Genomic DNA, 24,948 nt, shown 5'->3' with positions numbered 1-24,948 from the left:
CGATCATCTCAAGGTGCACCTGTAAGATGCTGCTTCCTCTTGCTGCAGGCTGCTCCTCCTGTGGCAGCTGTGGCAGGAAGGGAAGCACAATGGCAGAGCTCTGGACTCGCCTGCTAGTACAGATTCATTCCAGTTGCATCTTTGCTTTGCTTCTGCCTTGGTGTGATAACATTTGACAGAAGGGTGAAGCAGATAGCTGGCTGGAGGAAGCGCTGTCACCTCAGGGAGCATTGTCAGCTGACACCTTTCAGCTTTCTGTGTTTCCTTTCAATCACTGCTTTAAAAATGTAATTTTTGTTTTAAGTAACAGCTCTCGCTTTTGTTAGCAGCACAGCTGTATTATCTTTCTGCTTAAGAAATATCACTTATTTATAATGCTCCGTTTCTCCAGAAAAACAGCGAGTTTATGGGTTTTTTTAATGAAGTACCAATAAACAGAAACAAACCGTATCCAGTGCTTGGCTGGCCTTGAAGGAAGGGTCATCTTTATTACCTCTAAGTGGAGCCAAGACTTGGAAGACCTGGAGCAGCCAGGTCAGGGCACCTTTGCTCAGGTAGCTCCAGGTGCAGGGATACCTGTGTGCAGTCTGAAATGATACACTGCAGTTCATCTTCTGTTCTGGCAGTGCGAGAACTTGGTCATTTAGCAGCCAAATGAAAAACAGAAACAAATTCCCTGATTGTATAAAGGCTATCATTTCATGTACAGAAGGGTTTGGATGTTGTTACAGTTTTGGCTGTAGAAATATTTATTTGTAACCCTAACCCTAAAACCATTAAATGAGGGGCAGCAGGGTTGGGGGGGGTTCCTTCTGTTCGATACTTCATTGTTTTATACCTGAGGTGAAAACAAAGTGAGCCATTTGCACATGCACAGGTAGATAGGGACAGGATGGAGCTGTAAGCCTTCCACTGAGATGCCTATTTCTGCAAAGAAAGGGCTGTTCTTTGCCATTTTAACCCATCATTTTCTCCAGGCCGTCGCTTGGCTTAGCTTCCTGAGGGCTCTTCACATGGCTGCCACAGTCTGTTGGTAAGACCTCACGGCTTCTGCATGGCTCTCACAGGCTTTGTAGCTGATGTTCAGAGGTAGTTTGAGCAGTAAGACATACCAAGTCGCTGTCTAAACCGTGCGTATTCAGAGCTTCAGGTTTCTGTGCAGTCTTTATTATTCATGTAACTGTTTACCTGCGTTTGGAGATTAAATGTTAGTTATGTTAAGAATGGAATGCCTATTACTCATTTCAGATTAGTAATTTACTTTTAATTAGTCTGCTTAGGGAAATGTAGCTTTAGTGATGTTGAAATGATGTTGAAGGCACGTACATGCCTACTGAGTAATGACGTGTACTCTCCACCAGCTGCTCATGCTTCATTTCTTGTGTTATGTAACAGGGAACATGACTATATTTTAAGGTTTAGTTCCTAGTTAGTTCTGAAGTTTTCAGTGCCTCAGATTTAGTTAAAGCAACCCAGAAATTAACTTCAGTATTTTCCTGTAGTATGGATGAAAAGACTTGGGCATCTGCTTGATCATTTGTCATGTTTATTCCCATCAAAGTAAATTTAATTTTAGCTTTTAAATATTTTAGTTAACATTTAGAGAGCTCTTAAACATAACTTGAGTAAATTTGAACAGAATATATATTTGCCATTGTCTGGAAGGGTCTAGGTACTGAGTTTTAAGATGTTTCATTATAAATCAATTATGGAAGATGTTAATTACAACTGCAGTATCGTAGGGAGAAGTGAAATTGTGCGAGTCCTTTCAGTTCTGTTCAAGTGCTCCTGTGTAGGCTGTAGGAGAAATGTAAAGAGAAGACTCTGCATTACTTCAACAGCTTTTGCTTTTGGAGCATTGTGTTCCAGCCCAAGCAGCTCTGAAGCCATGGAATAAGGCACGAAGATCTCTGCCAGTATGCAGAAGTGGATGAATGTATTTGATGTGATTTTTTTTTTTTGGCTCAGTTGTTGCTGCAAGTGTTACTCACCCCCTGCAAACACCTAGTCTGTGTGTCTTTCTTCAGATCCCTAAAAACACATGCAATAAAAACAGTGGCAGATCCTTCTAGTGCCGCTCAAGCCTGATGTTTTGTTTAATGTCTTTTACCTTTACCTTGAGGTACATTTTTTTCATATCTCCACATTAGTGTTTCCTTCAAGTGGCTCAGCTGGAGTGTGAACAGATGTGCTCAGCTATGCTGTGACCATTCAGCAGACCTCACTGTGATATTTTTTTCATTCATTTGAACCCATGCTATATGTTTGCTGTTACCTTTTTTGGTGGTGCTATGTATGGAATAGTTTGTTTCACCCATATGTTGACAGAATCCCATAGTTTTTCCCTACTGCTAATCTTTTTCTAAGTAGCAGTTCTTTGTTTCTGTGAATGCCCTTGAGGCAAAAAAGTGCTTTGCACTTCTCTGTGGATTGCTGCAGCAGAGAAGGAAAAGCTACTGAAGCATACAGTGGTATCCTTCTTCACGGGAATTGCAGTGAGACTCACGTACCGTAGCTTAGGACTTGGGATGCAGTGATACCAGTGTAGCCATATGATCTTCAACTACTGCCAGGAAATTTTCATAAGCAAATGCCCTCAAAGCCATCTGCTGTGCCCTGGCTGCAGTCATGGTTGCTTGGAGGCAGGGAAATAAGGGCTGAGCGGTCAAGAATTGCACTCATTGTCTTGGAACATCTCTTTAATCAAAGGAAGCTCTTTCGCCTTAGATATAATGCTAACAGATGGAAAGGGGCACTCCTGGTCTCCCGCCACCCACCCTACTCCTGGAGCCTAGCTTCCAGCATTGCAGTGTGTCCACAATTGCAAGGGCCCACAGTGAGCATTTGGCTCACAAATAGGATGGAAAAGTAGTGCTAATTTTCTCTGAGGTTGGTTTGCTGAAGCAGCACATGCTGCAGCTTTCCGTTTGCTGACCTGATGACACAAGTGGCAGAAGCACATGGAGTGGTGGGAAGAGGTCAGACTTCTACTTTTGGCAGCAGCTGGCCAATAATATAAAAGAGATGTAACATGAAACTGCTTCTAGCTAGAAATAGAAGGCAGGAAATGATTGACAGGGCATCACTCACAATAGAATGTATGAAATGCAGAGATGGTAATCCACAAACTGGGGCAGACTGAGTGACTGAGTAGATCTGATAGACAAAGCATAGCAGAAAGGAATAGAGAGACCGTACTCCTAAAATTTGTGCATGCAGTCTGTAGCAGAAATGAACTAGAACCTTCCCAGGCATGTGTCTGTCCTGCACGGTAGTCTGAAGCGGATGTGGTGTTCTGGAGTCCATTAGACTTCTGCAGAGTTTGTGTTTTGGTGTTTATATTTTCAGACTTGGGTTGCCCTGCATGTATGTTTAGGAGTTGTTGAAAAGGCGTGGGGTTGTTCTAAGCTCCAGAGGCACTGCAGGATTTTAGCAGTGCTTTGGAAGCTGTGGGGGTGATTGCATTGGAGGTAACTCGGCCTGTTGGGAGGGCTGGTGGCTTTCCTGAGCTGTCACTATCCTATTTCAGAAATTGGAACTTCGATTCTTAAAGCTTGCCTTTGTGTCTTGCAATGGTTTCACGTCCACTCTCAGCACAAAAGGATTTCATTATGGTTGGCCCCATTGCAATATGTATTGGAGCGTTTAGCTGCAGGATTGTGCAAGCAGTTAGGGGCTGCTGGAGGCAGGCAAGGCAAAGCCGTGCCAGAGCTGGGTTTACTAGAGCTGGATGCCCAGGGCCGTACCTGGTCAGGGTCTGTGCACCTCTGGGATGGAGGCTGCACAGTCTCTTGGGCAATGTGTGTCCATGTTTCATCACGCATAGAAGATAGGGGAAAGATTTCTCACTGTATTTCAGGTAGTGCCTATTGACTCTTGTCCCGCCTTTGGGTGCTGCTGGGAGGAGGCTGGCTTTGTCTTCTGCACTCCTGTCAGATGGCTATGCGCATGGATAGCTCTCTTTTCTCATGATTGAAAAAACAAGCTCCAGCTTCTTATTCCAGCTTCCTATATGTACATACATATAGGTATATAAAATGTGCAAGCGAATCGTGTATATACCTATGCACATGCACACATAGGTAAATTGTGCTGGTCCTTTGGGGTGGTGGCAAGTTCTGGATGGCTGAAAGCCTATGGGGCTCAGGCTCCTGCCCTTGAGGGCAGTGCTTCAGCTGCTTCACCATACTGCGATCTGTTTGCTTGAACTTCTGCCATCCCAAACTCACTGTTAGTGAATGCTGCACTTCCCTCAGGAGCCCTGCTCAGCTGCTAACCCCCTGCTAGTGCCAGCACCTTCTCCCAGCTGAGAGCCCCACGCAGAGCCCATCAGCAGCCAGCTGGGAAGGGGAGCAGAACATTGTTTTGCTTTAGCTAGAGACTAGTACTAGGTAAGAAGGATACTGGCTATTAATAAACGTGGCTTGAATGTTGGACAGAGGTTTTATTTTGACTTCAGGAGCGTTAGCTTGTGTAAGAGCCTTCTAAGAATGACTCATTCTAATAGCCAGGCAGAAAGAGCAGTTTTTAGATGCCATTTGCAGAATTTATTATTTACTAAGTAACGTGGTTTATTGCTTAGAGTAGGGTTTTTTGAGGGCTTTCTGGGAGGTTAAATCCAGCTCTCTGTTCTGTGAGGGCAGAGGCATTTCTGGAATAATGTTTTATCATAAATCACAAGTTAGGCTTTTTCCCTTCTGATCTTTCCCAGGCCACTTCTGCTTTCCTGCCCTCATCTCAGGGCAGCTTGGTGTTCAAGTGTTGGTTTTGGGGGCAGCAGTCCGTGTTGTACTGCTCAGAGGCACTGCTGTCCTCCGAATGTTCAACTTCATCAGACAAACAGCACATACCGGGGAGGAATTGGTCCTTGTGGGCTGATTTTGGCACCAGTGCTAGTTCAGCCTATCCTGGTAATGCTGTGTGCTGGATTTTTCTAAGATGATCTTGTTGCACTTTCAGCAGGACTACAATCCTGATACAGAACTATGTGTATGTGCAAGTATTTACCATGAATGTGCAAATCAAAGTTTTCCAACTTATGCCTTGGCCAAATGCAGGCAGTTTTCCCTGAAGACAACACTGTGCATTATGTATAATAATGGCATCCTTGATCCTGAGCAGAATCTCAGTTTCCAAAAGGCAGTGGAGAAGGGGGTACTGCAGCTTGCTGGAGTCAAAAAGCACTCTTGTATGGGAACTGCTGAATCGCGGCCTGGACCACTGATTGGTCACCTGAGGTGAGCACCCAGTCAGCCATGGGGCCACAGGTGAAGGTGATATACCTGTGTGATTGGAAGGGGTGGAGCCTGGCTCCACCTCTCCCAAACCCCATTTAAGAGCTGACCACCACCATGGAAGGATCTCTTCTCGGAGATCCCTCCCACGTGGAGTCCCCTGTGAGCCTTGTCATCCTGAAAGTGAGCCATCTTCTCTTTTGTATTATTTGTATACTATCTCAACTCAAAATATACCATCATCTATACTATTTCTTTGTGAAGTACCATCCTTGGGAGTTATTTAACCTACAACTCTTTCTGGCTTTGCAAAGCCACTCCAGTCAGTATGTTCCTGAACCATTTGCTTGAATTTTCAAACCAAACGAGGTCTGCGTGTCTGACATGCAAATCTGAGCCCAGGAGGGTAAGGATTGGCAAAGCTGTAAGCAAGGGACAGCAGGATTTTGTGGCAGAACTATGTGTGTTCTGGTGATAAGGGGAGGGTTACCAAACATGGGAGCCAAAGGATGGCTGTGTACATGAAGGTTGTTGTGAGAGTGAATGCCTTTCTGTGTTTCAGAACATATGCTTGTTTTGTAGTCGCTGATTTGCATCCGTTTGTTACAGTCATACTTGGGAAGAAAGTCAGGCTTGCAGAGCAATCACTGCTGCTTTTTCCTCGTGGTAGTGCTGGAGATAAAATCGCTTCTTTCTGTCTGTACGCTGAGGAGTTCTCAGTGTGGCTTGTGCTTACCTCTCCAAAGTGTATGTTTTAATCTGAATGTAAAGGAGATGCAGAGGTGTTACGTAATTTGCTTCAAACATGAAAAACGATTGTATACCTTTTCACATGTGAAGAGTCATTTGTTTCAAGTTGTGTTTCCACTGTCAGTGTAATCTGTTGCGTATATATATCTGGGCTGTAAAAAAGGGAGTTTGGTACACAGGGATATGTCAGAGTGAACTGCACAAATCCCACCTGTGTGTGTCACATCCCAGCTTTGTCCTGGCTGGGGACGGAGTGGAGCTGAGCTCGAGGGGCAGAGCTGCTTTCTGCACCTCTGCCTGGCAGTGGCACCCATTTCTGCCAGACTATGTTGGTTGTGAAACTGTGGTGTTATTTTCAGAATGAACTGCTTTGCTTTATTTTGTACTCCCATGAACTCACCTGTTGCATCACGAAATGGGCAGTTCTTCCAATTACTGTCGCGGGAGTGGAGCAGCAATATAGTCACATTAAGCAGCAAGTGAATGCTCTTTGCCTCCAATTGCTTTGGTGTGTTTGTGGTGCTGTATGAGTACATGCATTTACAGCAACTTGCTTCTTGTAACCTTTTGTGTCAGATAAATCAGAGACTTAAGTCTGTACATATTCAACATACTAAAAATAATTTCCTGTGTTTTCTTTTTTTTCTTAGCCTTCTGTTGAGTCTTCAAGTCCAGGTAAGAATTTCTGACATTTCATAAACTTGTATGGGAAGAGAGTATACTTAAAAATTCTTCCTCGGGGTCTTTTCTAGTTGTAACCTAAGGCTGTGTTCTGATGAGTTCGGAGTATGCAGAGTCAAAGGCACTGTGTGCTCTCAGTCATGAGATACTCTGTTACTGAATGGTTTTATACACAATAGCTGTAGGAACAAAAGCAGCGAGGGAAGCAGTGTATTTTTCCCTCTAGGGTTGCTGAGGACGATGGGTTTCATGCCTTCTGCTTTTAAAACTGGTTATTTTCTAATATTTTGATGTCCCAGAGTTCCTGGTACTTGGTAGTCAGCTGAAGCATAAACTACAAATCTATTATATACAGCTTGGTACCGCTTTAGTTAGTGTTATTTATTTCAGAGAATTTCGGCATCCTTCTAGAGGAAAAGCTTTCCAGTAATGACTTCAGCTGGACTGCTGTTATCTCTTGAGCTCTTACTTCTTTTGGAGAAACCACCGATCACTTGAACACCTCCAAGTACAAAGCAGAGCTAGCCCTCCCCCTCCCCCTCATGCCCATAGTGGTGGTACTGACTTTGAGCTTTGCGAAATGAAATGTACGTTCATGGGGACGATAGAAAAACGTGAGCAGGGCTGGAATGAGAACTCAGGTAGTGCTGAATTACACCGAATGCTGCATCTGCCAAACCAAACGGATCATTCATTCATTTTTCATCATCACAAAATGTAATCACGTTGTTCTGCAAAGAACCGAGAAGAAAAATGCATGGAGAAAAACAGCAAAGAGTTTGGCATCAGAAATAGAATCTGTGTGATTGTGAAGCTTACTTTAGGTTTACATTTTGGAAGAGTCCTCAGATAGTCTTTGTAGCTGTAAACAGGAAAGCTTGCAAGGTATCAAGGAAACAACTGCCCCAAGTTTATATTTGGAGTGTGACTACTCCCAGTTGAACTCCTGGTGCAAACAGATTTACACTTGTTTAGGAAATAAATCTTCAAACCCAGAACATTTTGCAGTCCGAGCTGTGGCAGGGCTGCTCAGCATCCTCCAGCTCCTCCTTCCCACGAGCACCTGAAGGACAGCTCTTACTGCCCCTGGGCAGTGTCTCTGGCTTTCCCAAGACCAATGGGTGAGGGATTTTGAAGATATTTTAATTTCTCGATCTAATTTGAGGATTCAAAGATCGCCAGTATAAAAATATATCTAAAAAAACCTTAAACTCTAACTAAAAAAATTCTTTAAAATGTTTTCCATCAGGAGGTTCAGCAACATCTGATGACCATGAATTTGATCCATCAGCTGATATGCTGGTGCATGACTTTGATGATGAACGGACATTAGAAGAGGAGGAAATGATGGAAGGAGAAAGAAACTTCAATTCTGAAATAGAGGATCTTAACAGGGTAGGTAGCATTAAATAGTCTTAAAACATAACCACAGCCCAAAGTCTTAAACAAAACACGTGCAGGCTTTTTTCCCTTATATTGGGGATTAAAACAAACCAAACCACTCCTAAAACACCAATAGGCAAATAATGTAGATGGGGAAAAGGGACTGAGCTAAATATGCAGTTCCCCAAAGTTGGGAAAAGGGAACTGCTACATAAATGTTCAATAATGCATAATGCTGTGCTTGTTTAGCTTCTTTTTGCATAAATGTGCTGGGATGTGATTTGCCTTTTAGAGCTAATAGGAGGCAAGGTGTGCTCCTCCTTAACTTGTGTCTTCCACTCACTGTTTTCTAGAACGCTTGCACTGGATTAGTGCATGTAGGTTTTGATTTTAAAAGACCTGCTAATTTTATATTCCTTTTGCAGTTCTGTGCAAACATTCATTCATATAATCCTTCAGTGGGGAGGATAGGAGTACCTTCATTTTTTAAGGTGGAGAAAACACAGCTGTAGATAAAGTGATTTGCTCAACGCAGAAAGTTGTCAGCAGAGCTTGGCTTTGAACTCCCACATACTGATAATAGTGATAAACTCATCATAAAATATGTGTCTTAAGAAATAATTGCATGTGAGACTTATTTGGCGTTTTGAGGTTATGCTGTCACTTATGTACTGCTTTAAATTACTTCTCAGCCAGGAATCATGTTCTTAAACTACAAACCGTGTTCATTACCAATGCAAAGTAATGTAGATACTGTCTGTGACCTCCCTGGCTGAAAAGGCTGCTGGAATAGATCATTAATGGTTTTTAAATGCCTGTTTGATGTACAAATCCTGTTTAGCATAAGTGATCTTGCCAGTATGACATTAAATTAATAGAGTACGTTCAGTCTGCATTTTGGATGTAAATGATGATTTCTTTCTGGTGTTTCCACGTTTGATATTAAACGGTAAACATGAAGATAAATAAACTGCACACGAATTAAAAAGAATATGACACTTGTGGAGCTCCATTTCTCACTGAATCTAAATATTTAAGTTCACAATGTGGTTTTTTTTCCTCATAATTTGTGAGGAGCCAACGTCTGGCTGTGTAGTCCTATCACCACATTGCACTGCTTTGTTTGTGAGTGTACATCAGCAGTCGGAGCATTCCCTCATGTCCTGGCTGCAGGCACTGCAGGCTTTTGTTTCTGCACGGGTCTGTGACAGGACAGAGACTGGTGTTGTAGCTTTGCTCCCTGTGCTGCCATTCTCTGGAGGACACCTCCCCAGTTCAGCCATTTGTGGGTGTGTAGGTGAAGCTCTTACCCCCTTTCAGATGCTTTCATGCCAGCTGATCATGCTGGATTTCTGCTTATGGGAGGGCAGGCCACGCACCAAGGCTTGTTTCTCTCTCCTTTCTTGTCCTTTTCACTTTTCAGTTATGCCTTTTCTTAGATGTGGATGATAGACAACCTAAATCTCTACAGTACTGGCAGGACAAGTGCTATCCTGTCTTTTCCTTTCCCCAGACACTTACATGTATTACTTCAGATTTCCCCAGGCTGTGAATGTGCCAGATTTCTTCACTCAGCCCCTTTGGAGGTGAGATGGCAGTCCGGCTGTACAGAAGCACCTTGCTGGTTTAACTCCTGAGTGCCAGAAAGATTACACGTTCCTCTGAGGATGAGAATCTTTTTACTCATTGTTTGAAGCTGCATAATCCTGCTTTGTCCATAGGAACAGCTATAGAAGCTCAGACTAGAGTCCTGCTAACACTGTCCTGGCAGCAGTGCATGGACAGGCCCCAGCACACTGCAGGGGCACTTTCTTCCTCTCCCTCTGGATGCCACTTCTCAGGAGGGCTCCTGGGCTCCCTTAGGGTTGTACAGCAGCATCCTGGTCTCATTTTATATGAGAGACCTATACATGGAGGCACACAGTGTTTCTCCCAAATACTCTTACTGCCTCTGGCAGGGTATGGCTCAGGCATGTATGGAATAGATGTTGTCTCTCTGTAATGTCTGTTTTTTCCCCTTCTTTGTGTCCATGAGGCATGTGGCAGTGTTGCACAGTTCATTTGGTGCGAGATATATGTTTGTTTTTTATCAGGTGTGTTTTGTTTTCGTTTCAGTGGTTGGCCCTGAGCTCTTCATTTAGAAGAATGCAGTTGTTGCTGTTTCTCTTTTCTGTGCTCCTCCTGATGATGCAGTTCTGTTACCTGTTCTTCTCACTTACATCTACTCCAGATACTTGATTTATTACCCATTTCTTGTTCCTAAACATCTTCCACATGAGAAATTTCTGTGCCATTGATCATCCATGTTGCTTTTTCCAACCTCTGTTTCTGCATTGTCCCAAAACGACACAACTCATAACTGTGGTACCAAAGGTGTTGCATCTCTGAAAGCTGCTGGCACTCAGCTTTTTGAACTGTCAAAGACTTATTTCGAGGCACTCCCTAGGAAAAAGTTCTAAATACAGCACGACCTTCTTCAGCAGCGTGGAGTTGCATCATTCACACCCATCTACAACTTATAGTAAAGTTCTTCCAAACTCTGGGTCCATACCTTCTAACAGGAGGGTCATGAGGAGAACCTCATGAAAGTTTTGGGTTTTTCTGACAGCTGTACTATAAGGTTTTAATTAAGATCACAGTCTTGTCGTGTTGTCCATATGAGTAAAACAGGAATTCTTCACTTCTAAAAGTTCTTTGCTTAAAATACAAGAAGAGGGAGAACAAGGAGATCAGGGGCCACATGTTCCATGTCTGTGTGTGTAGCTGAACTGAAGGCTGGGCCAGTAAGTGGCTGAAAGGCTTAGTACTTCAAAGTAACACAAAATGCATATAGTCGAGAAGTGAAAGTAACCCCTGTGTCACTTCATTCTTTGCACAGCAGAAAAACTACACTTGTGTTTTGTAAAAGGTACAGAATGCACAGATGTGTAGATGAATGAAACCCTTACGAGGGGAGTTCAGTGGCAGAAGAATGGGGCCAGCAGACAACTGAAAACCTGATGATCAGCCAGGGCTTGCATTACATCCTGACAAGCATTGTTTGGAGCAGCCATACGCAGCTCTGAATGATGAACAAGGGATTTAGTCTCACAAGTGAGTTGATTTTAAAATGCTCTCAGAAAATTCTTTAGAGATGCCACATCCTGCTCCTGAGGGGAAGATCCTGAGGTATTGGAAGTACTGAAGTAACTCATTTGTGGACCTGGCAATTAATAATTTGTGTTAATAAAATGGATGCAATCAATAACAGTTTGGGAGCTGCTAAACTTGAGATCTACCCGTCTCTTTTGAAGTATCCCTTCAGAACAGGGCAGGATTTTACGTGTAAAGATTTTTAAATAAAGATTTTTAAACAACACATCTTTCAGTAGATCTCTTTCGCAAGTATGTTTTCTTCTGTAGGTGGCATTAAATGCTTTTTGGTTTTAAATGAGAAAATGTGTGTATCTATAAGTAGTACTGTGTTCACCTGGATGCCAGGTGACCCTGAAGATAAAGTCATCCCTCACCCCCATCCAACCCCTCAATTTCATTTTGTATTTCTCCTTTGATGAGAGATACAGAGATGGTGAGGTACATTTTTGGTGTTATTCTGTGTAAGCTAAGGTTGTAGGGCTGCATGGCACTGTCCCTACGGTGCTGTTCCCCAGATAAAGGTTTAACTCCATGCTCAAGCCCTGCACTACAAGTTCTGCTGACTCTCATCTTCTCTGTTGGCTTTTTTCAATAAATGGGCACAAAATACTACACATTTTGTAGCAGTTTTGGGGCAGCAAATGGAATATTTGTATTAATTTATATTTCAGTTTGCTCTGTACACATAGGAAAAGTTTGTGATGTGTAGGCTAAAGTAGGATTGTACTTGACTGCCAGTATAATACATTCAAATAATCTTGGAGGTATTCAAGAGCAGGTTGGATGAGGCCCTGGGCAGCCTGTTCTAGTAGCAGATCTGGAGGTTGGCGACCCTGCCCATGGCAGGGGGTTTAACACGTTGATCCTTGGGGTCCCTTCCAACCCAAGCCATTATAAGAATCTTTGCCACACTCATCCTGAGGTCATCTTAGAGCTGGGCACAGAGTGGGCTGCAGGCTGAATGTTTTCCAGAGCAAACAATGCAGATAGGCATCCTGTTGCATGGCTGGTTAGACATCAGACCCTTTCTAGGAGATAGTGGCAACCTTCATCTGATGCTGAAATGGGTGACACCTATATTTCAGTTCCATGATAAATGCTTGCCTTGTCATTTCATAGGCATGGATTCATCCCGGGGTCATACCTATATAACCAGATGTGGCTGCCACGTGGCAGTGCTGTGTTTTGGTCAAACAGTAGGCAAAGATCAAGAAGGGCAATGAGGCATACAGCCCCCTGGGGCCTTTTAAATGAACTTCGTGGCCCCTTTGAGAGTTCGAGATGTGTGAGTTCTACGTAAATTTATAAAAGATTAGGAAATAAGATATTCTGGCCACACATTTTTCCTAGAAGCCAAAACTTCGGCCTGCCTATTTGTTTTAGAGAAGCCTGGTCATCAGTTATCTGTTTTTGTTATCTTTAAAAAGCTGTAGAGATGTGGGATGTGAAGTGTTTTGGTTAAATCTCCAACTTTGTTTGGATGTTTATCAGGAAAGCGATATGCCAATCCAGGAGCTGCTTAGCCTTTATGGCTATGATGGCACCATTCCACTCCAGGAAGATGATGATGATGACGACGACGAAGAGGAAGAAGAGGAGGGAGAAGACGACGATGATGTTGATAACGATGACAACAGTGGCTGCAGTGGAGAAAACAAAGTAAGCAGTCACGCTAGTTTGCAACTGATTTTCATACAGCTGTTCTGTAGTAGGCAAGCATTCAAAGTGCCAGATCACAGCAGAAGTAAATCGTCATGCAGCTGATTCCAGATGCTCTGTGTACTGAACTCTAACAGTTATTTTTAATTACCCTTCTATATTTCCTTTAATTGCTCTGCATTTAATCCGTATCACGCGGAACTCCTGCTGTGGCAAATTAGAGTGCATGTGTACATACAGCATCATGGCAGAGGAGGTTGTGCTGTCCTTCAGAAATACTGTCTGGTTTGAAAACTGGAATTTTAAATGCCTGAAGGTCCCTTTGTAGATGTGGCTTGTTTCAAGATGAAAGCTGATGTACTGAAAATGAACAGTGCAGTGTGGAGTTGAATTAAAAGATGCATCTGTGAGTACTGGAGGTTACTGCAAGTCTTCTAACTTCAGCATTTTAAATTATATTTTTTTCAGCCTGGTGGTAATTATCCCACTTGCATTTTAATTGTTAATTAAATTGAATGCTTCAAATGCCTTCACAGAATGTAAAGTTTTAAACTTAAGAGTCTTTAAAATCCTGTCCTGTGTGCTCTTAAAACAAATTATCTGATTATAGGAGGGTCTTTTCTCCTTATGTATGTCCTATGTGCTACGTCCTACTCTTCCTGAATTCCATTGAAGTATGGAAACCTTTGTACTGTCAGTAACAAAAAACCGTAGGCATCAATGGAAGTTGAATTGCCTAATCTGGGTTTAAAATGAATACATTTTCTTCTTTGATATCTTACCCATTTTAGAATGTCTGCAATGAGATAGAAAGGTGAGGAATGATATGCTCGGTTCCAAAACTGCTGTATAAGATGGCTGTTTGTATCATTTGAATAGTTCAGAAAGAGGAAGATCATATAGTTGCATTAGGAGGGCTTCAAGAAGCTAGAGACAGGGAGAAACTTACATAACAGGAATATGCAAAATTAAAGTGAGACAAAAGCGTTTGATTTTTGTTGTGCGCAGCAGTGTTCCCAAAGTCCCGCTTCCTTCTTATGCCTTTGCTTCTTAATTATTTCCTGACATAACTGCCATCTTCTGTGCTTTCCCAGCCTCATTCTGTAGTTCTTCAGTTATGCTATGAGCTGGTTTAAGGTGCTGCCTGCCCGTATGGGCATCCCTATGTCTGTCATTGCTGAGGTGTTAGCAGCAAGAGGAGTGACTTCTGTCCCCCCTGTGGTACGCCCCTGGTAGTGTAAGCAGAGCCCAAACAGCAGCTCAGCCTGATGGCAGGGCTCTGCCATTGCAAGTCCATGTTCAGCTGCTCTGCCCCTGCTTGGGTGGGGTGGGAACAAAGGTGGTGGGGAGGACTGGGCACAAAGAGAGCTGGCCGGGCTGTCAGGGTGATGCGCCTTGGGCTGCGAGAGTGAGCGCTTCAGAGTCACATGCTTTTAGCAGAGCAGCAGTAAAATACATCTGTGGGGGTGGAATCGTTTTATAAATCATTCAGGCTTTCTCTGTGAGTGCACGTCTTTCTACAGCTTATTTAGCTATACTGCACTTAGCTGTTTGCTATTTTTAAGCTGCTTTAAGCTGCACATGTGATTACACTGCGCTTGCTGTTAAAGGTACATGTAAACACGTGTCGTGCCCTATGCCTGTGTCAGCCAGCAAGTAGGAGCACTTACAACAGTCATAAAACCCAGACATGATCCAGACAGCACACGCCATAGCAATCTAATGTATTCTTTAACCATTATCTTCTTATTTTTCACTAGCTGTAATAATTGCCATTGCTGTTGCGACTTCTTTTCTAAGAAGAAACAAGAAACTGGTTCTTGTTTGTGACCTTTCAGTGGCTCAATGTACAAACGCAGCATGTTGAGCTGACCAATTCCTGTTGGGTAGAACAACACTGCTGACATGTATTTTTGTGGAACATACCGTTTCTGTTTGATGGAGAAAAGTATCTTTGTACTGCTCTTTGTACTGAAAAATCGGAAGCAAGGGCTTTGAAGACTGAAGTAAAATGTAAAGTGAAATGAAATGAAAACCGCAAAGATTGACTTGACTCATTTTAAAGCTAGACAGGGTATTCAGCTGTGCTTCCTGTTTCTGATCTGTGTGTTAGAATCCAAGTGTTAAATCTGATCTGCTTAACGTCATGGTCAATAAAGAACACTATGTGCTTCCACGTTTGCTATGGCATGGTCTGGACAGACCACAATGGGTACAACAGCCAACTTGAAGTCAGGTAGATAACGGTTTCAATATGTTGACAATTGTGGAAAAAAAACCTTGCCCAAGTAGGGTTTTGCACACACAGGATATAGCTGACCTCCTCTTTGCCTCTTTATATTTAAGGAGGAGGCCATAAAGGATTCATCAGGTCAGGAAGATGAGACACAGTCATCTAATGACGACCCAGCACCATCAGTTGCTTCTCAAGATCCACAGGAGTTGATTCGCCCCCGTCGATGTAAATATTTCGATACAAGTATGTACAGCTTAGCACTAAGCACAGCGACCTCAGAATGATCAACCTTTGCTTACAGACAGCTTAGTTAGTAGTGAAACAGTGTTCTGTTTCATCCAGATACCTATGGACGCGTGCTTGTTCTCGTAGCACTGTTTTTGAGGCAACCAGAAATTCCTATTGTTAGCTGAATGCTACAGCTTCTCCCCAGATAAGGTGTTCTCTGTAAGAACAGTTACTCACTTCTTAAACGATTACATTTGTGGAAAAAATGTTTTGAAAAAGCCTCTCAGACAGCATAACTCCTTTCATTCCATGACACCCACATACTGGCTTGTACAGGTGTGTACTTCAGGAATAGATCCTTGCGTGCAGAGTCCAGGTGCAGTACGTGGCTTTGGAAGCTGATTTGTACAGTGAGGAACATGATCTAACAAATGCTCTTCTGTGGAATCCACAGCCTGTACACTGCTACGTGGTGTGATGGCAGCATTCAGCAGGGGCTCAGCAGCACCTGCCTGTTCCACGTGGTATTGCCTTCATGTTGGAGCTCTGGCTGCCCGCTCTCACTCAGGACTTGGGATTATTTTAATTCAAAACTGTTAAGGAACCTCAGCATGTAGCTATGCAGAGGGTTGCAAATATCTTAAATGAGCTCTTATTTTTGGACTTCAGGATAATGCATGTGTATTGCACTAGCTTTGGAGTTTTTATGGCATTCAGCTATACATAAGATATAATACAAGGTGTAAATCATTTTAGTGCTGATGGTCTCGCTTCCTGTATATGAACCAAATATTGTGGTTACTTTCACTGTGTTTGAATGGCACTTACTCCATATCATAGGGCCTAAAATTGTTGTCAGCCCTTCTCCTAAGTAATCTGTTCAAAGCACTGCTGTGCATCTCTGAGCAGTGCATCCAAGCCTGCTGAATCCCAGTGGGGCTGACAAGCACACCGGTGAATTTCTTGTTTGTTGTGCTGTAGTTTACCTTAAATTCAGTGGCAGCTGCTGTAAGGGAGAGAGAACAGCAGCAACAAAGGAGGGAGCTCATCGAAAATGGGGTTGAAATCCACGTGTCCGCTGAATGTGCATGCAAGAATACTGTCAGAATGTAACTGTAGTAAATGTGGATCATCTCAGCTGCTTCACAGCTGAGTGAGGGAAAACAGGCTTTTATTAGGAAGGACTAGAACTGAAGGGTATATTCATGTGTTCCTTTCACTTTTCATAGCCTGCATTGGGTGGGTTGTTTTTAAAGCAGTCACTGCTGGAGCAGTTAGCAGTGCCAGCCAGCCTGCTTTCCGCGCTTCTGTTGCGTGAGATAAGGTGACAGGGAGGCAGAGCTGGGCTGCAGTGCTGCCTGTGTCCCACTCTCACCCCGCACTCCCTGCAGCTGGCTGTGGCCCCAGCAGTGCCCCAGCATGCCCCTGTGTACATGTTTGCTCGTTTCTCCTAGACAGTGAAATAGAAGAGGAGTCGGAAGAAGATGAAGATTATATTCCCTCAGAAGACTGGAAAAAGGTAAATATTAAGGTCGGTTATCAAACTCGATGTTCTGTGAATAATGAGCTGAGTTGTTACCTAGTAACTTTGATCTATAGATCTCATAACTCTTCTCCCCTTTTTCTCAACAAATATGAGTGTTTTTGTAGTAATTAAGTGTTAAAGACCTCCCAGAAAGTGAAAAACACATTTCTCTGTAATGCTTATTTACAGATTTGTTTTAGATTTTGGGCGATTAAAACTTTTAAGAGAGAAAGGATGATACAGTTATATTTTCACTTGCTAAGAAAAAACTGCAAGGCTTAACTTTTTGCTTCTGTTATTTCAAAACAGGAAATCATGGTGGGATCTATGTTTCAAGCTGAAATTCCTGCTGGCGTATGCAGATACAAAGAGAATGAAAAAGGTGAGGCTCAGCACTGTTGCCACTGTCATTGTGTGTCAGTTCATTTTCTAGTGGTAAAAAATAACAGGTATGTTGGAGTCATGTCATGTGTCCTGCAGAATGCAACAGCTCTTTCAAATTAAGAACAGAGCCACCATCTCAAATTGTAGCTTTTCGTGTACTTCACCACCAGAGCTTGAGACTTGGAAGGGGAAAAGAAAGGTGATATTGCTGTCCTATTGAGTCCTTGCATTCTAAACTGGTTGTTGACCCAAGCTTTTCAGATCAGTTATGTTAACCTCTTCACCTGGTTTGTTCTGTTTATGTGAAATGAACAGTAAATGAACAGCTGGATTAACCTGTTTAAGCTGGTTAAGGGGTGAAATGGTGCCAGCAGCTTTGATTTTCACATCTCACAACTCTTCAATCAGCATTAAAGAACCTCTTGTTCTACTATTTGAGTGTTTTCCAGGAACTCTTTTCCTCTGCCTTTGGCAGTATGCTGTCAATACAATGGCATAAGGAAAGGCAGACACACATAAACCCAACTTGAGCTTAAAAGCAGGAATTTCCCTGCTCATTCAACCCTTTGCCAAGAATTTGTTCGAGCTGCTCTTCAGTTTGAGATGGCAGCTTTTATGTGTTAATTTTAAACTAACCAGCAGAAAACTCAGTGCAGCCTCAGAACCTGAGAGTATACTCAAGTGGTGGTGAGGGTCTCGCTGCAGGTGCCAGGTTGCTGTAGCTGTGCTGCAGCCTGGTCCAGACAGAAACTGGAAACATGGTCACTCCTGGTGTTGGCTGAAAGCAGGCGGACTCTGGGGCTGACACAGCTCTGGGCTTGGTAGCCAGAGAGACTGAAGAGAATGTAGTTTAAAACCATGTGAGAAGTCAGGACCTTCCATGAAAAAGGGAAAAGAGTAAATTAGAAAATACATGAAACACGACTTCTTAGCTGTGAGGAAGTTGTTCTTTGCTTGCTTTCCTAAAAATAGAGTTTGAGTTACCTATTTACCTGGGATATGGCAAATTATGCCTTATGGATCAGTCACCTGCTCTCTCTGGTGTTTACTCAGCTCTGAATGGCTTCTGGCCTCCAGCAATTAAAAAAAGACAGAGCCCTTTTATGTGTTGCACTAACCTACATAAAACAGTTTGTAGTCTTGCACACAGTTCTATGCAGGATGAGGAACCTATGTCATGGCCTAAAACTCTGGAGGAGGAAAGTTAAATTTTCACTGATGTTTTAGGGTCATTGTAGTTCCATGTACCAGTGGGGTTTGTTATCTGTTGCCAATTCTTTTCCTTTTATGTGTTTTAAACCTTTTTGCCAGGACTCCGACTGGAATATGAATGCAACTTAGTTAAAGAGTTGAAAAATAAATATCCACAACTGTATGTTTAGTATTTTCATGCACACATCCCATCTTCTTTCCCATTCTCCAAGAAGTCTAGTCATCTTGGGTCTGCCCCCATAAACAAATGCACAAAAGTACTGGCACTTAAGATAAACCACCTTGCTTTCTGACTGCTCTGATGTGCTCTTGTGGGAAAGGATCAGCCATGTGTGCTGCATGAAGCTAATGGCTCTGGTCTGTGCCTGGAGGACCAGCAGCTGCTGTTAGAGAATTTGAACCAAAGATTCAAAGATGGGCTTTCAGAAGGCTTGGACTTGAATACCAAAGGGTAGCTCTGAAAACAGAGGTGCTGGAGCTGCTTTCAGCTTCCCCTGACAGTGTGCTTGGCTGCTGCACTCAGGGTGCCTTGGAGTCAGCCAGCAGTTTCTCCTGCAAGCAGTTGTTGCTTCTCCTGGAGCTTGTATCTCACAACACTGAATCCTCCTCTTGAATGGGCAATAAAACGTGGGGTTCTGACCAGGCTGTGGGGAGAAAAAAGGCTCCCAGAAGGCTGTTCTAGCACTGTGCTTTTGGCTTTTGTGTGTTTGATCCTAATCATCTTCTGAGAAAATAGGTGTTATCTGTTTCTCTTCTGAAATAGTTTACCTTACTGCTGTCAGCAAAACTGTATTGCTTAAATAGAAGTGCAGGGTAGGGAGTTCTGGGCTCTGGTTCTGCTGCCTCATGATTAAATAGTGTCTGTTAGGAAGACACACAGGTGGAATTTGTGGAGTTTCATACATGAATCCTAGAATCTAGAGCAGAGATTTAAGGACAGTGTAAGGTATAGTGTGCTACTCACGGGATCATGCTTGTGAGCTGGTCTTCCACCTGCCCCGAGGTCTGGATTGATGCTGATGCTCCGATGTTCCAGCAGTGCTGGCTTTACAGGAGAGAATAAGCTTCCATGATGTTGTTTCAGCTTGTTTCTCTTTCTCCTCTGCTTACTTCAGTGTATGAGAATGATGACCAGCTGTTGTGGAATCCTGATGTCTTACCAGAAGATAAAGTGATTGAGTTCCTAAACGAGGCATCACGGCGCACGGGTGACGAGAAGGGCCTGGATGCCATTCCCGAGGGATCGCATATTAAGGACAATGAGCAGGTATATAATGAAAGGTGGCACTTCCAGTTTAGTACAACAGAATGAGTTATGTATTTATTTTAATCCCAGTGATTAAAATTGGACTTGAAACAGCTTATTTATTCCTTTTGGAAATAGAAATACACTGTGTTTTTTTTCTCTCGACAAACATTGAACTGCTAACTTGGACTTAACCTTGCTTTATGCACCGGCACATAGTTTTATGTGAAAGTAATTATACATGAGTGTTTTCTTTCAATCACAGTTTTTTTGAAGCTTCACAAATTTTCTTTAAAGAAAATCAATCTTAGAAATATATGCAGTGGGTGAAAATGTAGTACTTCACTAGAGGATGTGCTTGGTTGTGTAGTTAAGAGCTATGGAAATTTAACCAGGAAACGGTTGTTGTGTTGTCTTAACTTGTAATATGGTCCTTCATAAAGTTTATTTTTCACCTTTCTTGAAATAAGTAAGTCTTAATGATTTATGAAGGATGTTTCTGCAGCACAGTGTGAGATCAGTGTGATTTAGAATATTAAATGTATGTCTTTTCGTCTCTGCAGGCGCTGTATGAACTGGTGAAGTGCAATTTTGATACCGAGGAATCTTTACGAAGGCTGAGGTTTAATGTGAAGGCAGCCAGAGGTGAGCACACACTGCTGTTGCTCTTACAGCATTACCTCTGCTTCTGCTGTGTGGGCACTGCACACCCAGGTGTTTTGTTACAGTGTGACTGCATGCAAGAGTGACGTGTCACTGTTCATTCAAGTGCAGCCTTCAGTGCATCTGCTCTCTGAGAGAATGACATTTGCAGCTGTAGTATAAGCAAGTACATCCCTAAAGAGAGCAAGTAAATTAGCTTTCTGTTAATTAAGATTGATACTTTGTCACTTGAATAATGAGTTAAAATTTAAAAATGACTTTTTAGCAACCACACTGCGTGTCTTTAGCATTCCATTCTTTGTTCTTAGAGCTCTACAATCATTAAAGTTATTGGAACAAACATAAAATCACATAATTCACAGTTCTAGCTAAAGGAGAATGAGTATCCACACCTTTTTTTGAAAAGGTATGCCATTAAGAAGACCTCGGTCTTGAAGTTCCCTTTGGAGACTGAAGCATTTGCTGTTTTAGTATTGCTCTTTGCGCTCGTCACAGCAACAGCTTCTTCCAAGGAGCTGTCCCAGGTCCATAGGTGATGCTCTGCTGTGTGCTGTGCTCCCTGTGGTCCTGGGTGCCATGCTGGCAGTGGCTGTCTGAGCCCTTCCTCCCACTGCCTGCTCGCTGTCCCTGGCTGGCAGGGCTGCTGGTTGGTGGCAGCCCTGCCAACATGCTGCTCCAGCCATCCAGCATTTCCCAGCTGGAAGGGAGGATCTTCCTTTTTGTAGTGGTAAGCCAGATTTCTGGAGATGGTTCTCATTAGTTTGCAGATGGTGTAATAGACTTGAATGCTACGTGTGTTTTCTGTCACTTGAGTTTTCTGTTACTGACCGTATGCTTTTATGTTAAGTGTTTTCATTATTGCATTTCCTTGATTTAGAAGAGTTGTCTGTTTGGACAGAAGAAGAATGTAGGAACTTTGAACAAGGGCTGAAAGTCTATGGCAAGGATTTTCATGTCATTCAGGCAAATAAGGTACGTGCTGATTTAAAATGTAGCTCTTGCTTTGTCTTTCTCTCCTAGAAATGTAAAATTGTCGTGCTCAGTTTCTTCCACAGATCAGTCTATCATTTACTTATTCTAGTTTTGCCTACAGTGGCGGTCACATCGGTTTGTCAGCCCTGAATCCTCTGTAACCCCCTGGGTCAGGAAAGTGCAGCAGAGGGTAGCGTCCCCAGAGCCCAAGCCTGCTGTCCCTGAGGGATGAAGCAGACCTGAGCGTTTCTCATGAAGCTTTTGCTTGTAGCACTGACAAATACCCTCAGTGGTACTGAAAAGCATTTCCACTCCTTGGCCTCTGACATTCTGAGTCAGTAGTTTCCCGAGTTTTGTACGCTGTGTACAGAAGTGGTGGCTTTGAATTTCCCACCTTTTGATGCACATGGTAGCTTGCTGACAGAAATGTCCGTGAAGTCATCAGAATGCTCACAGCACTTCTTTCCTAGGTACGGACCAGATCAGTTGGTGAGTGCGTAGCATTTTATTACATGTGGAAGAAATCAGAGCGCTATGATTTCTTTGCACAACAGACGCGATTTGGAAAGAAGAAATACAATCTTCATCCCGGCGTAACGTAAGATGTGCATTATTCTCGTGTGCTTTTACGTGCTGGATCTAAATGGCTCTTTTGTACTGCTCTGACTCTGAGATGGAGTGACAGACTGGTGACGCCACAGTCCCAGGTCTGCAGTGGGAGAAAAGCCAAAGAAAAGCATACCACTGTGTATCGTGTCATTCCCAAAATACATCTGGTGGGAGGTAGGCCAGCAGTTTGCATTGAACAGCTCTTTCATGGAGTGTGTTTTGTGGCTCGGTGTTTCACAAATATAACATTTCTGCAAATAAGAGGATCTTTTTAATCAGTCCTTTTGCTTTAAATACATGTCTTGCACAAAGGCATTAGTCACAAATTTCAGGTGCTACTTTTGAAATATATAGTTTGGCCAGAACTGTACTCTGTCACAGGGCCTTTTTCGCTATGCATACCCCAAGCTGCCTTACAGTTATCTGTTCTTCCTGCTCATTAATATGAGTGTTTCTTTGAACATTGTAGAGCTGTGTGCTGGACCACCAAAGTGAAATTGCAGTACATTTTCTGATTATTCTGTTAGAGAGGGATGCCTCCCTTCCTTCTTTGTTGCTCACACACTCTACGCAGTGAAGTTTTTGTACATGCTGACCATGCTTTCTCTCTTCTTAGAGATTACATGGACCGCCTCCTTGATGAGAGTGAGAGTGCAGCCTCCAGCAGAGCTCCGTCCCCTCCACCCACAGCCTCCAACAGCAGCACCAGCCAGTCTGAGCGAGAGGACAGCACCACCAGCAGCAACCAGAACGGTGAGCGCCCACAGCAGGGCGGCAGAGCTCGTGTACTGGGGATAAGTAGTCAGTGCTGCCCCGGGGAGGAGTTCCCTGCAGGAGATTAAAGCACTGGGTGACCTCGGAGCCGTGCTGTCCTGCAGTGCTTGCCCCAGGAACACAGTTCGGTGTGGGGCAGCGAAGGGGAGGTAGAAGTGGGAAGAGAGCCAGGGCATCATCACTTTCATCAGGGAGAGTAACCTTAAAAGCAAGGGTCAGGTTTTCAGGATCTGGAGTGAAAGCTGTCACAAGAAGAGAGGGAGGAAGTCGAGGTTGAACCAGATTGGAAGACTGGAAGCTCTGGTATCTGCATAGGTGAGGACAATCCACCTGCAGCTGTAGTGCAGGTGGCTTTTGGGACACAGCCTTGGCTGCTGTTGCTTCTAAGGGCAAACAGCACAAACCCAGTATTGACTTTTCCCTTCAGTGGGTTTCTGCTTTATTGTTCTGTGCATTTATTCTGCTGCTGCTGCTTCTTTTCTTTTTCTTATGTGGTGTCTCTACCCCAGGGCTGTCCACTAATGGGCCGGGCGAGATACCAAGTAAGGATGAAGCAAAACCAGAAGGACTGCACGTCAACGGACCTACTGGTGGCAAGAAAACCCCTCACACAGATCTGGATACAAATGGGTATGAAACTGAAAGTCTTCCCCTTGACCCCAAAGTTGCTCATTCAACTTCAAAAAGTGAAAATGATTTTGAAGAAAAAAATGAAAGACCTCTAAAAAGAAGAAGAATTAATAGCAGTGGTAAAGAGAGCCCTGGTTCTTCAGAGTTCTTCCAAGAAGCAAATTCCCATGGGAAGCTGGAAGAACTAGAAACGTTGGATGACTGAACAATAGGAGCTGATTTTATTCCTTGGAGTAAATCTTGGGTGTTTAAAATTTTCAGGGTTGATGGGTTACCTTGCAGAATCCCGTTCCGTAAAACACTGCTGAGATTTTTCTAATAGCTTCTGGTCAGCTCTGCTTCTTTGGTTGTGTCAGTGCTGAAAAGCAGCAGCAGAATGCTCTGTCCCTCAGAGGCACCAGCTGCAGCTCTGAGAACACGGAAGCGCTCAGAAGCATTTGAGAAACAAATCAGTGCTTTTTCTGTACAAATGCTTCCAGCTGACGAGGCTGCAGGAAATCAGTGTACGCATGCTACCTGGGCATTGTGCAGCTGAACAAAGCATCCTGGGTGAAGCAGGGGGATGGTTTTGGTTTCTGACAGATGAGGGGAAGTTCAAACGAATGCCCGATCCCAAGACACGCAGCAGAGCAGGCACAGAGACTCAGTCTGGAGAGCAGCACGGCGCCCTGCTGGTAAGGAACCCACACGAATCCTGGGAGTTATGAGCACAGCTATTTTTATATAGAGAAGTTTTAAAAGGTAAATAAACCAGGTCAGGTTTGTCTATGTAAAATTGTTGACATCAATGATGTCTTTCCATATTCTTATCTGGGCTAAAGAAATACGTTCTGTATTTTTCCAGATTTCTTTGTAGCCTTTGAAAGATTTTTACAGTACTTAACGTCTTGATCAAACTGTCCTTTCTTAAAACAAAAGCTTGTATACTTTTCTTAGCTTGTACAGTTGGTAAACTTTTATGAGAGAATTGATATCCTGAGACTGATGTCAGCTCCGTTTTATTTTGCTGAAGTCTTTTCTAAGAAAAAGAAAAAAAATCACACAAAAAAAAAAGCCAAACCAAACCAATTGACTCCAAAAGGACACTTATCAGGCACCAGCACGGTGCTGTCTTCTCTAAAACAGTAAATCATGAACATCAAGAATGGTTAGAAGTCATTGGATTTTAAAAACATGGTTTTTCTTACTTGTTTCATGGCAAATAGTGATGCAAAGGAGTTGTTAGGCACGATGCTTGCTGTGCACAAGTTCTCTTGCTTTCCTCATACGTTTATTTTTCTTGTGTTATATTTTGAGCTTGGAGAAATTTCACAGCTGCAGTTTGCCACACCTTGGTCACTGAGACCAGCTGTGAGATTATTATTGGAGCTGTTGCAGCATTTCATCTCCATGTCACTGGGGAGAGAAGGGGATGGGCGGCCACGGCCGAGCACTGAGGACTTCATGGGGATGGATGTTTCAGAGGGAGCAGCACTGCCACATCTAACACGTGGCACAGGCCCTACACAGCTCTACAGCCACGATGTAGCATGGCACTGCCCGGGGAGGGAGTCAGCACAGAGAGCACTGGTGCTGGGAACTCTGTTGCTGCACGTGGCACTGGGTGATGCTCACCCACCAGCCCCAG

At 43.4% G+C, this 24,948-nt stretch overlaps 1 protein-coding gene across 6 annotated transcripts in view; it reads left to right on the top strand.

The window, feature by feature from the left end:
• MIER1 (MIER1 transcriptional regulator) overlaps window positions 1-24,633 on the top strand; it is a 30,176-nt gene extending 5,543 nt beyond the window's left edge. For 2 of the 6 annotated variants that reach the window (XM_065737548.1, XM_065737530.1), the window contains 12 exons: window positions 6,635-6,659; window positions 7,915-8,060; window positions 12,675-12,842; window positions 15,189-15,321; window positions 16,761-16,837; window positions 17,141-17,213; window positions 19,543-19,694; window positions 20,237-20,318; window positions 21,214-21,308; window positions 21,779-21,906; window positions 22,534-22,670; window positions 23,201-24,633. In XM_065737548.1, the coding sequence (XP_065593620.1) occupies window positions 7,962-8,060; window positions 12,675-12,842; window positions 15,189-15,321; window positions 16,761-16,837; window positions 17,141-17,213; window positions 19,543-19,694; window positions 20,237-20,318; window positions 21,214-21,308; window positions 21,779-21,906; window positions 22,534-22,670; window positions 23,201-23,526 (1,470 nt within the window). In that variant the 5' untranslated portion in view covers window positions 6,635-6,659; window positions 7,915-7,961 and the 3' untranslated portion in view covers window positions 23,527-24,633. Of the gene's footprint in view, window positions 1-977; window positions 1,034-6,634; window positions 6,660-7,914; window positions 8,061-12,674; window positions 12,843-15,188; window positions 15,322-16,760; window positions 16,838-17,140; window positions 17,214-19,542; window positions 19,695-20,236; window positions 20,319-21,213; window positions 21,309-21,778; window positions 21,907-22,533; window positions 22,671-23,200 lie in introns of those variants that run through there. The other 4 variants (XM_065737538.1, XM_065737521.1, XM_065737513.1 and 1 more) reach the window with 4 other exon arrangements.
• Window positions 24,634-24,948: the final 315 nt, after the last annotated feature.

Source organism: Cyrtonyx montezumae, unplaced genomic scaffold (genome assembly GCF_038088225.1).
Source record: "Cyrtonyx montezumae isolate F1298 unplaced genomic scaffold, pur_monq_1.0 scaffold_1, whole genome shotgun sequence".
NCBI classification, from domain to species: domain Eukaryota; kingdom Metazoa; phylum Chordata; class Aves; order Galliformes; family Odontophoridae; genus Cyrtonyx; species Cyrtonyx montezumae.
Note: the sequence above shows the minus strand (reverse complement) of the source record. Positions and strands in the feature narration are given on the sequence as shown.